At 30.9% G+C, this 17,796-nt stretch overlaps 1 protein-coding gene across 1 annotated transcript in view; it reads right to left on the bottom strand.

Moving 5' to 3' along the window:
- Positions 1 to 17,796, bottom strand: part of LOC108917091 (C3 and PZP-like alpha-2-macroglobulin domain-containing protein 8) — a 195,207-nt gene that overhangs the window by 170,619 nt on the left and 6,792 nt on the right. The window contains exon 3 of the mRNA XM_018723528.1: positions 2,717 to 2,842. Within this exon, the coding sequence (XP_018579044.1) occupies positions 2,717 to 2,842 (126 nt within the window). The remainder of the gene's footprint in view (positions 1 to 2,716; positions 2,843 to 17,796) is intronic.

Genomic DNA, 17,796 nt, shown 5'->3' with positions numbered 1-17,796 from the left:
CTTTTGTTTAAAAATCACATTTGTATTAAATGCTAAATAAAATAAACCAAGTTAGAATTAAAACTATGAATTTACCTAATTAATTATTTATTTTATGCCACCTTGGAATGGGAGAATTAAAAAACTTGAAATTAATGTGTTGCATGTCATGGATGCCATTGGTAGTGTTCATATTTGTAACACAATGTGTTGAAAAAAATTAACACAATGTAAAATTGCTGGAACCTCAAGGAGTAGTTGAATACGAAATTTATTTACAAAAAAAACAACAAATCATCAATCAACAGAGATAAGATAATGCGTTCGCTACTGCTGTTGCAATTTTTGACTAACTTTTTTGTTTTTCGGCATACGGACTTCGGACCTTTTCCATTCAATGCAAAATGGACGATCAGAACCAGGGGTGTTAACGAAATTATGATTAAATAACCTAACTGTGACAACTCTGTAGAATATCATAATGAAACTACATAGATATTCGTTGATTCTTCAATACCTACATCATACATTTAAGTAAATACACTAATGCAAAAAACACATATTGATAAAAAAATGTACAAAATAAATCCGTAAGTACGCCTGGCAGCATTGCCAAAGTGTTGTTTATATGTTGCTAGGATACGCGTAGGAATGTGGGTCGCTGCATTTGGTTCTTCCTAAAATTCTACTGGCGGTGTACTCTATCGACAATTTGGAAATTTAAAACTGCTCGCCTATTCCAGTAGCGGTCTGGGGCGATAGCTATTTTGTCTGTGGAATCACTATGATGAACTTCAGTTTTGTTGTACAGGGTGAGTCAAAAACATAAAAATGTTCTTTTGCGTAAACACGCCTTATTTTGCAAGATATAAAAAAAGGCATTGTTGATAAATGTTTTTGCTTATTTAGAAATTATGAATCACCATGATGAACTAACTTTAATTTAGTTGTACAAAGTTGGTCAAAAACACAAAAGTGTTATATTGCGTAAGAGTAAACATACCTTATTTTGCAAGATACAGAAAAAAGGCATTCTTGATAATTTTTTGCTTAAAAAATTAATAAGAGTCGCGTTATCAAAGATTTAGTTTTTTATACAGGGAACAAAGTACAAAACTAAAATACGTCTTATTCAAGTGTAATTTTTAAATAATACGAACATAATTACACCAATAATTAAGCTAAAAAAAGTAAACAGAGGAACATGATGAAGATATCAAATTTCAAATATACCACATTGAACATATTTTTCTAATTATTGCTCTATCAAGGAATGTTTGATTTCTTACCCTGTACAACAAAATTGAAGTACGTCATGGTCATATTTTCTAAACAAGCAAAAAGTTTTATAAAGAATGCCTTTTTCTGTATCTTGCAAAATAAAATAACATTTTTGTCTTTTTGATCCACCCTGTACAACAAAAATGAAATTCGTCATGGTGATTCATATTTTTTAAACAAACAAAAACATTTATCAAGAATGCCTTTTTCTCGTATCTTTCACTTTTTGGTCTATTTGTTCTCTTGTAAACTCAATCCGCAGACATCCTGTATAAAAATTTTGTATGGTAACGGAGGTTAAATTATTGATTTTTAAAAAAGGTGTGCTGATATTCACTAAAATCTGAAAGAAATTAATATAATTGGGAATGAAAATATGCACAGGAGAGTAAATTTGTGCATGAATAATTTTTGTGACTAGTGAAGCACATCATATTATGTAATGTTTATCACAAATATGACAATATACCTTACTAATTTATGAACTTGAATTTATTTTATATTTCAACGAAGAGTAAATTAATGTAACTTTTACGTAATGCTATTTTATCTATAATAAAAAGTAAATTGTCTATGTTTGTTTTACTCTGTATTTAAATAAAAAATAATAATAAATTTATAGGTTCTTGTTCTTCTTGCTTTCACAGTAAAAATTTGCAATTTTTTCATTAACTAGTGAAGTTTGATAGTTTTCTCCTTTTAATAAAGTTAAAAGCATTTCAGCAGAGAAAATAGTATTTTTCGGAAGTATCTAGTAATAAATTATATGTATTAAGTTTAATATCAATAGTCAATAGTCATCATGTCAATCAATTTTAAAAACAATTTTATTTAACCCCGTCAACCACTCCACTGGGGTTTAGGGATTTTCATTTGATCTTACCAACCGTGAATTGTTGGTTGCCTATGCTCGACGGTCACGTGGCTTGTAAACATTTATGAGGTCTCTGTATACTAAATTGTAGTAAAGAATTAACTGCTTTCTCAGTATGTGATATTTCTGGATAGGTAAAACTAAATTTACTGATCTTTTTTGCGCAAACAGTTATTTATTAAATAAAAAACCTTTTCAGTATGGCAGAAATACGCAGTCAAATAAAATAATAAAACTGAGACGAAAAGAATCAACCCAACTGGTTATGTAAAATATGCGAATGTGCATGTGATTTTAGTAAATGTAATTTAACCCGCATTCAGTTTTCGTGATTGGCACGAGTGTAAAGGGAGCGTCCGATGTTAATACACAACTCCAACTAAACTAAGTTAGGAGACAAAGAGGTATTGCGGTGACCTAAAACATAGACATCTGCCCTCGTCTATACTTAGCGGAGGCCCCAGTTGTATGGTAATTGAAATTTGATGGACAATCGTTTGAAATGGTCAACCAGGCGTCCAATATCCCCCCGAGTCCTACCTACTCAATATTTCTAATTAATGAGAAACTAGCGGTCAATACCTTCATCCAGAGCTACTTGATCCCACAAGGCGACCTTTGTTCCTGCTGGATCCTTCACGCTTATGCTGCCGATGGAGCCTGACGCGATCTGGAGGTCGTGGTCGAGGGCCAGCACCCAGAAGGAAACTGCAACAAAAATAAGTTTTAAATACACAGCAAATACTAGAAACAAACATTGCATATATAAATCCACTATAAATTTTTACTTTTGGACATTGATTTATCAAGACGAATAGATTGATGTTTTTAAAAAATTACTTCATATCAAGAATCCGTTGAAAATCACTAAATACGTTTATGTATTTGATTTTTGACCTTCTACTGTTTGATAAAGCAATTTAAAAATGTATGTTGAGTTTAAGTACCTACATCGACAAACTTTAAGGGCGTTTCTTTAAGAGATTTTAAGCCAAATTGGTCATATATGTAAGTATGGTTCCATAACTTTGAGATACAGCGTGTTGAAATTTAGAAGAAATCGCATTTTCTAAAATAATCAGGCTAATTATTTATCAACGTAGAAGAAAAAATCAGCTGAATTCAGATATGAATACGTGTATCAGTAGCGGAAATACCGGGAGTCGCTCTCACTGAAAACTCCGAAAATTCAACGCCACTAATTATTTTGAAAATTCGCTCATTGCTTGTAACTGCTTGTGGTAATACAAATAAAAAAAATATCTTTCATTTTATTTATTAATTATGACAAGTCCGAAAAAGCAATGACGCAGAAATTTTGCATTTTATTAAGAGCAGCAAGGCAAGCAATATGCGTCAAATATTTTTTTGGGCTTTAGTATAGGTTTAATGAAATTATTGACAACGTTAACGAAAGTATAAAGAAGAAATAACTCGAATATGGTTTGTTTGTCGTATAAAAGTGGAAGAATTTTTTCTTGGTTACGAGGCGTGATCAAATTTTCAAAATATAAAATCTCAAATATCGGGAGCTCCCCATATCTCCGCCACTGGTAGATGTATTTATATATGATTTTTACATTTAATTAGATAAATCCTAACCTAACTTCCACCTATTTTGAGAACTATCGATTTTGGGAACCATGTTTATGTGACCTTTTTGGCTTAAAATGACTCAAATAATAGTCTCCAAAACCTTTCTAATATTTCCCCTTTATATTATATTTGAACAATTTTATAACAATTCAATAATTCAAGAAATACAAAAAGATATTTAACTTTATAATTATTTAAAAGAAAATATGGCAATAATGTTTAAAAGTAAGGTTGATCTGCCTATTGATGTGCTTCGGTTACTCTCAATTACTGTGAAACTGTAATATGTATTTGAAAAAAAGTTTACGAAAAATTACTTTTGAACATATTTCGATTCTGAAGAAGGTTTTACTCTCAGATATAGAGACAGCTGCAAATAGGGCAATCACAAGTGTATTTTTTGCAAGATCAAAGGCACCACATGAATTTAAATACCAGAAATTTGAAAAGTTGTAATCCAATGAGGATAAAAAATTCCAGTTGACGTATTTCACGGAAAATAGCATTTACAAAAGCCATCAACACCTTGGATGCACAATTCAAAGTAAAAAATCATGATTGTATGTTGGGAGCTCCTTGGAAAATAAGAAAAAAATAGCAAACAAAATGATGATAGTTCAAAGCACTACCCCTTAATAACTCAATAATGTTCACCTACAGGCTACAAATTTCAAATTGAAAAATTATATTACAGTACACAAAAAATTATTTGTTAATATGTTCTTTACCTTGTTAAAAACATCAATATTAGTGCTGTAATGAAGTTCAATCAAATTAATACTCTTGCAAAACTATTTTTAAGGTTCAGTTTACTATATAAAAGTACATCGTGACAGTTTTTCTCTTATACCATTAACACCTTAAACAACAGTCCTGAAGTGTTTAGGAAAGGACTTTTATTTTGGGGCAATTACGGCCTAGCGATTTGGGATTCATGTCATTGTTATGAAAAGTCAAGCAACGTCGATCGCGGTGACCATCTGGGGAAGGCTCGAAATGATCTTCCATCTTCTAGTGGCCTATATGTTGGTGTATTCTCAGAAGCTCTACAAATTTAGGAGAGGTTTGTATAGGAAGACATACCATCTCTCGGAAAGAATGTAATATCATTGATCCATTTCCTAAACAATGTTAGGCAAGTAAAAGAAATAGGCCGATATTAAATAACCAAAAAGCTAAAAGCTAAGCTAACTTATATTTTATAATGTGTTAAAATTATAGTGATAAAAAAGAGTATATTTATAGTTTCTATTTATTTTGGATTATAATTCAATTTAATAAAATTCAATTTTTATAATTCAACAAAATCGACTCTTGATGAACTACTTGAAAAGTTATTAGTCTTTTCTAATTTAGAATGGCCAAATTTGAATATATTTAAAAGTGCTCGTGCTATGGCTACCAAAATATTTAGTTTTTTACTGTTGCTCAATCGTTACCTTAGCTGTTAAAGTTAAAAAAGTTTTTCCTTTCTGTTTTTTAAAATGTTATTAGTCTCCTGAATTTTTTTATCTAGTTGGTCATAAAAATTTATTAAAGATAGTTACAACAGAAAATATATGGCAGAATAACAAACATAAAAATATAACATTAAATAATCAATTATCTCCATTTCAGTTCACAAGTTTCTTTTTCCCATTAATTTTTTAACCTTTTTATTATTTTTCTTCTTTCTTGATTAGTAAGTTCGTCACATGCCTACCTAATATTTATTTCTAAATCCTCTCTAATATGAACAAAGCTTGTCTTTATAAACTCATTTTTGCAATTTTATATTTTCATTTGCCATGCACTTAGTGATTATCTTTAAAAAAATTAAAAATATTATTATTAATGTTATTAGATACGATTCCACACCAATTTAAAACAAGTAGTAAAAGGGGAAAACCTATTTTTACTTGATTAGTTTTCAAATAGTAGTAATTAAAAAATTAAATGTTTAGGTCTCCCTATCTTGAGCACTTTTAAAGATATTTTTTCAAAATTTGCACAAATGAGTTTCTAGGGATACTATATTAGACCGAACTTTTAGATAAAAAAAATTGCTAACATACATTTTTTTACGTCCACCCGTTTTTTAATTTTAGAACCGAACGCTTATGACTAAAATAAAATTTGGTTATATCAAAATCATCGCTTTGAAGATAATTATTTCGCACCATAATGCATAACCAAGATGGTGGCTTCATGAAAATTTATAAATGTATCATTTCCACATTATTTGGAAGATTTACGATAAAATATGATAAAAAAAGTAATTATTATTGTATTTAAGAGCTATATTTTGGTTAACTATTATGTGTGTCTGCAATACTTTGTCTAGAGTTTAAATTTTCATAACGACCCTATTGTAGTACCCCGAACAGTTTTTCGTCGTTAATGGAGATTAAATATTTGAATTTTAAAAAAGTTAAAAAATGTTACTTCTGTTATAGATTTAACAAATCTTTGTCGATGAGTATATGAGACATTTCAAGATCAAAAGATAGTCTACTATTATTTCTTGTGCGTTAAACCAATTTTTGGTTTACATATTTACGTTTATGTATTCTTATATCACTACATATTATAAAACAAAGTCCTCCGCCGCCTCTGTTTGTCTGTCTGTTCGCGATAAACTCAAAAACTACTGCACCGATTTTCTTGCTGTTTTCACCAATGGATAGAGTGGTTCTCAAGGAAGGTTTTAGTATATAATTTGTTAAGTTTTTGTATACATTAACGATATTTGTTGGAGGTGTCGGAAAAAAATAAGCCGTCTGGGAGCTTTCAACGAAAACGCTGCCTAAACCCTTTGAGATATAACAAAATAATGTATGGTGGAATTGTGTATCTTATATAGGTCTACAGAAAAGTCCGCGATGGCATATGTCTATCTCTTAAGGATAACATACTATATCCATTTTAATACTTTAAAAAATGGGCAATTATAAAGCGGTAATTGGAAAGCTATTTACACAAATACGGTATTAATCCTTATCATTTTAAATACGTTAGTTGGCTTGAGCATTTCATGAAGATTATTTTTTCCCTTTACACCATGCAAATTAAATGAATACCTTAGGAGATATAGCAAAATCAAAATAATGCGCAACGAAATTAATTTCGTGTCGCCGTGATTCGACCGGGCCGCGCGGGCGCCCCGTGACCCCGCGCCTCGCGTCCGAGCCGGGGGGGTCCGAAAGTTTATGTAGTGTATCAATGTATGGTGGAATTGTGTATCTTATATATGCCTACAGAAAAGTCCGCGATGGCATATGTCTATATGTTAAAGATAACATACTACCTATATCCATTTTAATACTTTAAAAAATTGGCAATTATAAAGCGGTAATGTAAAAGCTATTTACACAAATACGGTATTAATCCTTATCATTTTAAATAAGTTAGAGGCTTTAAGCATTTCATGCACATTATTTTACTCTTTTACACCATATAATTTAAATGAATATCTTAGGAGTAATCGCAAAAAAATTACGGACGCGAGAATAAAATTCAAGCGCCTCGCTTCGCTTGATGCGATCGCCGACCCTCCCCCCGCACCGTCTTGCCTACTGTTTAGCTAATAAGCCGAACGATAACGCGCGCGTGATCCTTTAATAAACTGACTTGGAGCGAATGGAGGTGACGACTGACGACTGTGTTTTCTTTCTGGGTGTTGTTGGAAAGTTATAATTGCGTTCGATATTTTAAGGTCACATTTTTGTTTTGTATTTGTTGTCTTTAGGTAGTCGGAACATACATAGATACTTGCAAACATACTTTTATTTCATTGAGTTTTAATAATTTGTTTGTTTTTTTCTTATTGTGAATCATTTAAAACTTCATAGTCGCATTTTTGTTTCGTGTTTGTTTTCTTTAGGTAGTTAGATACCTAACTACTTACTTATTAATTAAAATTGATAGTCCTGAACATAGGTACTTTAATTTAATTCGTTTTGTTTTCACATTGTTGGTAGTTACCTATATTGTTTTAAATTTAAAGGTTTTGCATTTTTAGTTTTGAGTGAATTATTTTAAAATTAATATTAGGGTCGCATTAGATGAAAGATGATTGATTTTTTGTCTGTTACGATTTAACTCAAAAACTACTCAACCAATTTTACCGAAAGCTACATCTCCTCGGAGTAACATAGGCTATTTTATATTTGCCCGTGCGAAGCCGGGGCGGGTTGCTAGTATATTGTAATATTTAATTTTTGTCCTGCTTTGTGACTCTGTTTTTGGAAAACCTTGTTCAGTAATATATCGGTTTGATAAAATAGAGACAAACATTGAATATTTCTTTGCTCAGTGTTCATTGGTTTGAGGAATCTCACGCAAAGCCCGTTAAATATATTCTTTTTTTATGGCGTCGTATTTCATTTGCTACCTTACCCTTAATAAAGTTTCCTGGATTTAATGACCCACATGTATAAAGTTTTATCATCTGTCTAATTAATTTCTTTTAATGACTGTTCTTGATCACACTAAACTTCCGTTATCAATCATGAAACATTATTATACCAGGATAGATTTCTTGCCTCACGCTCTCCGCCTCCCTTCACACTGTTTCGGATATATCACATGCCGTTTATGACAGAAATATAAAATAAGGTTTCTTCGAAGATATTATTACAAAAGTTCATGGGGAGTGATAATTTATGTTCGGCCGAGATGACAGTTTAATAACCGTAGACTGAGTTATTTTTCGACCAGGAATCTTTTACTTTTTAGTTCTTAACTAGTTTAGCTTCACTTGCACGTTTGCGTCTAGGTGGCTGTGATTAATTATTAACTGGAAGCTCCTAATATCAGTGTATATCCATGACAAAAAGATAAAATTTAAGTTGTGACATTCATAGTATCGTAGATACATACAAATTGTCATTGTTTTTGCGTTAATTAATATCTTAAATCTCCGAATATTTCAAATTGTTCAAACCTAATTTGGGATCAAAAATATGTTATCATTTCTATATTCAATATCGATTTAATGATATCAATTTTTATTTTTTTTTAAATACGTCGCTATTCATCAGATGATGTTCTCAGCAACAAATGAGAATATAATTTGTAAGCAAAATTCCAACATTTTTGTGGATATTTTTCTATTTAAATGGTTTACGTAATTGGTGTAATATTAGTATCTGAGTTTACAAAAATAAAGTAAATATTCTTTAAATTTCTTTATTTTCATTGTATTTTTTACGCAGTGGCCATTTTTTTTAATATCTGGACGTTTGGACGAATAAATGCGGAGTTATTGCGACTGAACTGACAGTATGTTTGAGTCATCAGTACAAAAATGAGCATAGAAGAAATAGCTAATATTAAATTTTGTTTTAAACTTGGTAGAACTTTTACCAAAACGTTTCAATTTATGAATCAAGTTTATGGTGTTGATTGTTTATATGTGTAGTTTAAAAATGGTCTTAAGGACATAAGTACTGAACAGCATGTTGGTCAAACCGAAATTCGTGATCCTCACAGATTCCAGGAAAACTGCGTGAATTCGTCAAAGATCAGCCAAAATCTTCATTGAAATTCATAGAATTGAAAGTGGGCACCTTAAAAACATCAGTTTATTGAATTTAGGCTACCGAAAAGTGTGTACGGTTTGTTCTGCATGAGTTGACTGTCGACCAAAAATTGTTCAGAATTCAGTATTCGAAAGACATCATCAAGTAAGTCAAAATGGAAAAAAACTTCCCTTACAACATTGTGACTGATGATGAAACATGGTGTTTATGATCCAGAAAATAAGTGCCAAAGTCCTGAGTAGAAGGCGCTAGACGAACCAAAACTCAAATAATCTTGTTTGGAGAAGTCAAAAATGAAGACAACGTTGATTTGCTTTTGCGATTTCCAGGGTATTGTCTACAAAGAGTTTTTCCACCGGGACAAACCGTTATTGCACAATTCTATGCTGGCGTTTTGAAGCGTTTGGTGCATGGTGTTCGTCATATTTGGTCAGAATATCGCGCAGAAGAAGTTAGTGTTTGTTGCCCGATAATGCAATTTTTTGACTAAAAATCGCATTTTAACAGTTAACCACTCAAGTATACTCCTGATTTGATATCGTGCGATTTTTACCTTTTTGGAAAAATGCATTTGCCTGTGAAAGGAAAGTGTTTTGTGGAAGCCATCCAAAGGGTTCTACCAACATCCTGAAAGAGATTCCGGCTGATGATCTAAAATACTCATTCGACAAGCTTTTAGACCATGCAAATTGCTGTATCGAATCTGAAGATGACTATTTTGAATAAAATAAATTAGGTTTTGCCAAAAAGGTTTTTGTTGTTCTTATTTTTGAAAAGTTCTGTTTACGCACGCACCTTGTATAATTAGTTGGATTTTGCCTAAACGTTTTAAATTTGATATGCATCATATTCTATGGAACAAAACAATATTATTTCTAACAGTAGTCCAATCAATCTGTCACGGCCTATTATTAAATTTACAAAAAATACCACGATCGTCGTAAACGTCATATTTTGGGTTATCTCGTCGAGCTACCCCAGAATAAGTACAAAAGAATTTTTGTACGTGGTCAAGAAGTCGAGATAATGAAGATTTTGAAAGTAAGAGCGCTTTTCAACGAGCGAATTCAATTTTCGGAGCTCGCTACGGTGAGCTCGCACCGCGCTCGAATGTTTCTGTTTGACGCACAATTAAAAATGCAGAAGTGGCTAAAACGAATCATAGTATTTTTTTATTGACAATATACTTCTTCAACTTCACTCTCTGTAAGAATGGACGCTGTAGCCCTTAAATAGCGGCCTGTGGAATTTTTTGAAAAAAAAATATCTCGCCTCCAGCGTAAAAATACCAGCAATCGATTCCCACAATAGACATTATCGAGAAGTGAAAATCGAAAAATATATTTAAGAAACACCAAACAATTTTTACTTTTTTCAGTAATTTTTGGATACTTGAAATGAATAAAATCGTTATCATTATTTTTTACCATATAAGTACAACTCTTAAAGAAAAAATAAGTCCCGATTCGTTTCTCTACGATTTATTCGTCGAGCAAGAAGAGCCGATTTTCGAGATGACTTTTTTTTCCAAAAATCGATGTAACTCGAAAAATTTTTTTGCTTGCTGAGGGCTATATTTACAGCAAGTAACAAGTTTCAAATCCTTAATTTGCAAGAGATACAACAAAAAAAATCGATTTTTGACGGTTTTTTCGAAATATCGCGAATCGATATATTTAAAAATACGAATCGATAGGTTTTTTTTAATAGCTACAACTTTTTCATTTAACTATTTTCGATTGGAGTTCAAGTTTTTTTTATCAGCGAAAAACGGCGCCACAGGAGAAAACACTATCTTTCTTAGATTTTTTTTCCTATATCACCATATTTTTTGTTTCCAGGTGGTATTTTTTGTAAGCTCTTCTACCTATTGATTGGACTATAGTTCGATGATGATTTTGTCCGAGATAGCAGTAATTTTCAAAAAACAATGTGGGAGTTAATTAATGGTTTAAAAAATAATGCTAATAAAAAAGTGGATAAAAATAACTATTTTATTTACCTAAAAAAATAGAGATAAATTATAGTAATAGAGATTAAATAAAGCTATCTAAAACAGAGTTTTAAATAACCTTACTGGTGATAGAAAAAATGTTACTCAAGAAATTACTTGCACTCTGTATATTAAAATAATAAACCGAGCCAGTATTTTGATTAATTTAATTGCTAAATAGTTTTTTTTTTCAGTATCACGAAAACTGTTTGATAATGGAATTAATCGGTTATTGCGTCAAGCTTAATGAAAATCGGTTCATTGCAACAGTTACTTTTTATTCAGCTATAAAATTGATTTGTAATGAATAGGTATTTCGTCGGTTATTTCAAAATAGCCGAGCTATTCCGCATGAACACCGATTCAAACATATGAAATGACGGGAATGTTTGGAATGTGAGGCTTGCACATACAAGTGAAATATGCTATCTACTCTTGTCAATAATGTCTATAGGATCGGAGAAATCTAAATTGGTCACATCTCTCAAGATTTGTAAATAAATAATATTTACATTTGATTAGCAATGTAACGGATATAATTAAATAACAATTTCGTTTTATTTTTTTTCAATTGATCAATATGTTCTTGAATTTAAGGACGGGATTTTGTACAAAAAATATCACCCAACGTGAGTCACGAAACGGGACCCCGGCAAGTGCTGCTGCTCTAGCGGCCAACGCTTCAAAGCAGATATAATTTTTAAAATTCCATGTAGTTTCTTCTTCAAAATCTTAAAAAAGTATACCAGTAATAGTCAACAGTCTAATGTTTATATTTTCACGTTAACAATCCGATACGTAAATTACCTGCTATTTTCAGTAAAAATGATATAACTTGAATTAGGTATATTTTTACTTTGGTGACTCGTATTAATTTATAAAACACTGCCTAATTACTAAAATATATAAACACTTGCTACTAATTACGTTTGGAGAATAATATGTATAGTAGGATGGCCTAAAAAAACGATTTTTTTTCGTGTCTCTTGTGAAAATATGTTAGTTTGTCATTTTTAAGAGCCCCCTCAAAAAATCAGCCCAAAAAACATTTTTTTAAAGTTCGCTCAAGATTTTTAAAAATTTCCAAAATCGTCAAAAATTGAATTTTTTTTTGTTTAATTTTTTTCCCGTTATTTTATAATTTTCTAGGTTGAAAAAAATCTCGATTCTGAAAATTTCAAATCGATATTTTAATTTCTAAAGGTCACTTATAATTATTTTAATTTTCAAAGTAGTGTACCTGTTTTCGAGCGACCTCTAAAAAATAAAAAATTTCAAAAAAATTAAAAAATTATAAATATTTTATACTCACAGTGCGGTAGTAAATTTTGCCTCGAGACATTTATTAAGTGTCTCGTGATTTATTTCTATTCTTTTGTTGATCAAATTCAATAAAAAAAATTGTTAGTTCGTTGATATTTATTTTTTAGAGGTCGCTCGAAAACATAGGTAGGTAAACTACTTTGAAAATTAAAATAATTATGAATGACCTTTAGAAATTAAAATATCGATTTGAAATTTTCAGAATCGATATTTTTTTCAACCTAGAAAATGATAAAATAACGGGAACAAAATAAAAAAAAATTACTGACGATAAGTCGCACTATCGTCTTTAGTACTGTGAAGGTCATTTGTCTCGAAAGCTTTTTTTTATTTTCAAGCAAAACAGAAGGGGATGTAAATATTGCATTCTTGAAAAAAAGAAAAAAACTGACTCAAGTAGTAAATAATTATAAACAACAATCTGAAAATATTTGTTAAAATAATAAAATTTATTATAAAGGCTATACTGTATACTCTGCATCGGACCGTGAACGTAATTGACCATTCCGATACTGTTTTTAAGAATATCATATCTATAACTGCATTATTCTAACATATAACATATTTTTTTAAATTGTTGTTTACAGTTATTTACTACCTATACCAATTTCTTCTTTTTTTTTAAAGAACGCAATATTTACGAAGATAGCACTCCCTTCTGTTTTACTTAAAAATAAAAAAAGAAGACCTTTTGAGACAAATGACCTTTACAGTACTAAAGACTTCGACTTATCGTCAGTAAAAATTTGGAATTTTTTTATCAGTTAACAAAACAATTACGAGTTAAAGTGAGAGGCATCAATTTTATAGGCAGAAAACCGTGATTTTTTAAAATTCATTTCATTAATAACTAGAAAATGGGATAACGAAACCAACTGAAATTTTAGCATACAATAGACTAATAGTGAGGCTATATACATATAGTCCAAATTTCAAATTTTTTTTTCACCTACGTCTTCTTAATATCGGTTTCCAAACTTGGGGGTCTATTTAATTTATTTCGATAGTAAGTGACTAAAAATAAGCAAAAGTTGATTGTCATGACAATATGAAATTAAAATCATGTTAGTTATATTCATGTTCAAGAATGTATTACTTTTTTGGTCTTAACTTTTTTCATTAAATATCCAGTGGTTTCCTTCTTACCGGTAAGTAGCTACTGATTTGTAGATTGAAGTAGAAATCTACCTGAGCCGGGCTAATTTTTAAGCTGTAAATTTATTTTGAAGCTACCAAGGAAGTGGAACATAAATAACGATTTTATGTGGGACGCCCTGTATGTAAAATTTAATCTTTATTCTTAATAAAGAAAAATTAGTACATATTATTATTTTTTTATACGTTATATTTTCGAACTACTTAAGCATTACAAAATCTTATTATGTACTTAATTTTCAAAAAATTAGCCATACTTAAGACTCACTTTTATTACGGTTTCTAATACGTAGAAGCATAAATTGTTGTTGTTTCCTTACTGGTATTAGCCTTTATTAATTTCTGCTATTGAAAAATTATTTATTTAATTATCTGATAAGTTCGTTAAACGAAAAATAATGATTTGAAATAGAATGGCATATCAAATATAATATTAGACCATTATGCTTTATTCTAGCACACATTTTATAATAAACCAACTCTATGCATTATTTTCATTTTCAAGGGTAGCGACACCTGTGAGAGATTATACAAACTAATTCTGGTTACACGATCTCGAGTGCAGTTACGAACCGCGTGTATAGACACATAATAAAAATGGAGATCGTGTAAAATGTTGTCATTTTACTTGAGGACACAAATTGTAGAATTATTAATAAATATTAATCTGAAAATTAAATTCAAATGATCCTAGATGTTCATTCTAGTGAGTGAAGTAGTTTGGTTATTATGCCTGACCTAGTTCCGTCGTAAATGCAATATATTGACAGACTAACAGTATGGTTAAAATTGAGGTACTTTGGCATTTATTTAAATTATTCTTCTGTTTTCATGAGCATTGAAATTTATCTCACTCACTAGCGGGAACCATTGCGAATACACTGATATATAATAATATCCAATTATGTTGATTTCTTCGGTGATTTGTGTCCTCATCTGAAGCTCTGTTACACGGTAAAAATATACATACTAAATCCCCACCTTAAGATAATTCGACGTCGATGTTGAAATTTCTAGAATTTCAAAGGAAAAATTGTTAAAGTTCTATGATTAAACAATCAAGTTTGTTTCGAAATTATTCCTAAAAATTAAAAAATAAATAAAAAACAATAACATCCTGTATATCGAAAACTAAGCATTTGTGGACCCACGTTTATAGAAAAAAAGTCTTATTTTGACCTCAAAAATACGCCACTAAATTCTTTGTACTGAATTCTGAGTCACCCTGTATATTAAAAAAGATAACCTGCGACGCAAAACTTAAAATTTTCACAATATTTACATAAACTATCTTGTTGCTTTCTTATCTGTTTACGAATTTATTGATAACAATTTGAAGAAATAAACTGTTTTGTGTTTGTCAGATAAACAATGAAATCCATTTCAGTCCAATTCGACGGAGATAATTTATTTTTAATGGCCTTAAACTGCTTAGAAATGAATTCATCATCGTTGAAACTACCGCATTATCCACGTTTAACGCGTCCGCGTCTATTTCACGTTTTAAAGGTACATCGTAAAATAGACCAATTGCTTATCCAAATCTACTTTTATAGGTAGTAAATTCTTTATCTCTACCCTTTTAAAGAACTACAGAAAAAGATTCGGTTGCGTATAAAACTACGTGCAGATAAACGATAATTCTGAAGGAAAACTTTCAGGATAATCTGATCTACAGAAACAACTTTAGACAATTTAAAAGCGTCGGAGTAGGCGACTCGTAAAATACAAATTTCGAAATCCAACTTTATAAATAGCCGTAAAACAGATCAACGATAGGGTGGAGAAAGAAGGGATTGTTACGGAATAGATTTATTGGATTTCTACTTGGGCCTCTGAGATTTTAATTTAAACAATGGCTTTTATAAAAGAGGCTGATGTATCTCCTGCAGGCGCTATTAAGAAAATTATCGATTTCTCATTAAATTATATTGTGGGAAACAACTACATGTCCAGTATTGAATTGCATTTTCAATATCTAGTAAATGACTAAGAATGTATTTCTACTAACCATTATTTCTCTCAATTCTCAGGAGCGTAAGATCCTCACACTGACTCAGGATGGGCAACGCAATGATCTCTTCCCGGTAGAGATCGAGTTCTCCAATATTGTTATATGCCGATGTGTTTTTTCAAACGACATTTCCTGTTAAAGATCCTGTGATTTCTCTGAGCGTGAGTTTGCTCATAATCTCCATAATATTTCCTTCAAATGAATCTGGTATTTAGTTCTAGTATTTATGAAGTACTTTTCTACCCATCTCTTCAAAGTGTGTTTAACAACACTATAAGGAATGCACCTGATCTTAAGAAAGCAATTTTTCATTTCCTTCAATATCTTGTCAGACAACGACATGACCTGATCTTTATTACTACTTGGTTATCGGAGAAGATTACCTACATCTTTCACAGATGACTCGTCGAATGCACACTTATACGAACATTTATGTTTGGAACAGTCACTGGATAACACCTTTGCACCAAGATCTCTCTACAACTAATCTAGTTCTTATTCTCTTGTCTTTTAAGAGCCATCCAGAAACCATACCAGGCTTCATTTTCCCAATACTATACATATAACAAATTCAATTGTTCTCGATTCTGAATGAATGTGAAATCTTACAAAATCTTTTAGAATACGATGGGAGTTTCTTGTTTTTTTGCTTTTGCTTATTATTTGCCTGAACACTAGTTTACTATTTTTAATCTTATCTGTTCTGCTTATTTTTTTTAAATAGGATGGTATGAATGAACTGGTATGTCTTTATACCATATTCTATTGCCGATACAAAGGAGGTTTTTTTAAAAATGCGACATCCTTGATTAATTATTGTGCCTTTTTAGTTTAGTTTATGAAGTTAGAGAATTTAATACACTTCATAAATTATTTGTTTATTGGACGTCATTATATTTAACTATACAAGGTGTTTCTAAAATAGGGTTCCAAACTTCTGCTGCGTTTATAACTCAGTAATATGTTCCTATTAACATGAGCCCTAAAACGCACCCTTAGGAAGTTATATGCCCTTAAAAGGGCTCAAACAAAACTGTTTTTTTTCTGTTATTGACAAAACGGTCGCAAATAAATAGAAAATTTATGGGTCTTACATAACTTTTTACGTTAAATAATTTGGGCTACTCTGTTTTTCGACATGCAAATCATATGCGTCCCATTTAGGTTGGTGAGGGGGGTTTTCGGCCCGTAATTTTTTTTTATTTCAATTTTTTTACAATTTTCTCTACAGATTTATAAAATCTTAACAATTTTACGTAAAAACTATTATCTTTGTCCAAATCGATATTTCCAATGGTTTTCGAGTAAATTGAGTTTGAAAATTACTCTGCTCTTTAAGTTATTAGGCCAAAAATTACAAAAATCTGTTTACCATGGCAAATAAAAGACTGACGTTGCCACAACGCTTAACAATTTAAGTTATTGATAAACTGTCAATTGAGCTTTGCAGTGTTTAATTAGTAAAAGTGGTGAGTGGAAAATTTAAGTATACAACACTATTGCTCGTAAAAAACTCGTAAAATGGAGTCCTATTCAAACACGGAAATGGCAGATATGCACTTGAAATACCTGTCGAAAAGGAAGTCTTCTATTCGGATATGCTGCCGCATACAGACGCCTCGCTTCTGATGCATTTCCAGCTGCACGGCCGTACATAAGGTGCACATCTGCTATTTCCTTGTTTGAATATGACTCCATTTTATGAGTTGCAATAATGTTGTATACTTAAATTTTCCACTCACCACTTTTACTAATTAAACACTGCAAAGCTCAATTGACAGTTTATCAATAACTTAAATTGTTAAGCGTTGTGGCAACGTCAGTCTTTTATTTTCAGATTTTTTTAATTTTTGGCCTAATAACTTAAGGAGCAGAGTAATTTTCAAACTCAATTTACTCGAAAACCATTGGAAATATCGATTTGGATAAAGATAATATTTTTTACGTAAAATTGTTAATATTTTATAAATATGCAGAGAAAGTTGTAAAAAAATTGAAATAAAAAAAACTACGGGCCGAAAACCCCCTTCACCAACCTAAATGGGACGCATATGAATTG

Source organism: Anoplophora glabripennis, unplaced genomic scaffold, assembly GCF_000390285.2.
Source record: "Anoplophora glabripennis isolate ALB-LARVAE unplaced genomic scaffold, Agla_2.0 scaffold45, whole genome shotgun sequence".
Lineage (NCBI taxonomy): Eukaryota > Metazoa > Arthropoda > Insecta > Coleoptera > Cerambycidae > Anoplophora > Anoplophora glabripennis.
This window is presented reverse-complemented; position numbering and strand designations above follow the sequence as displayed.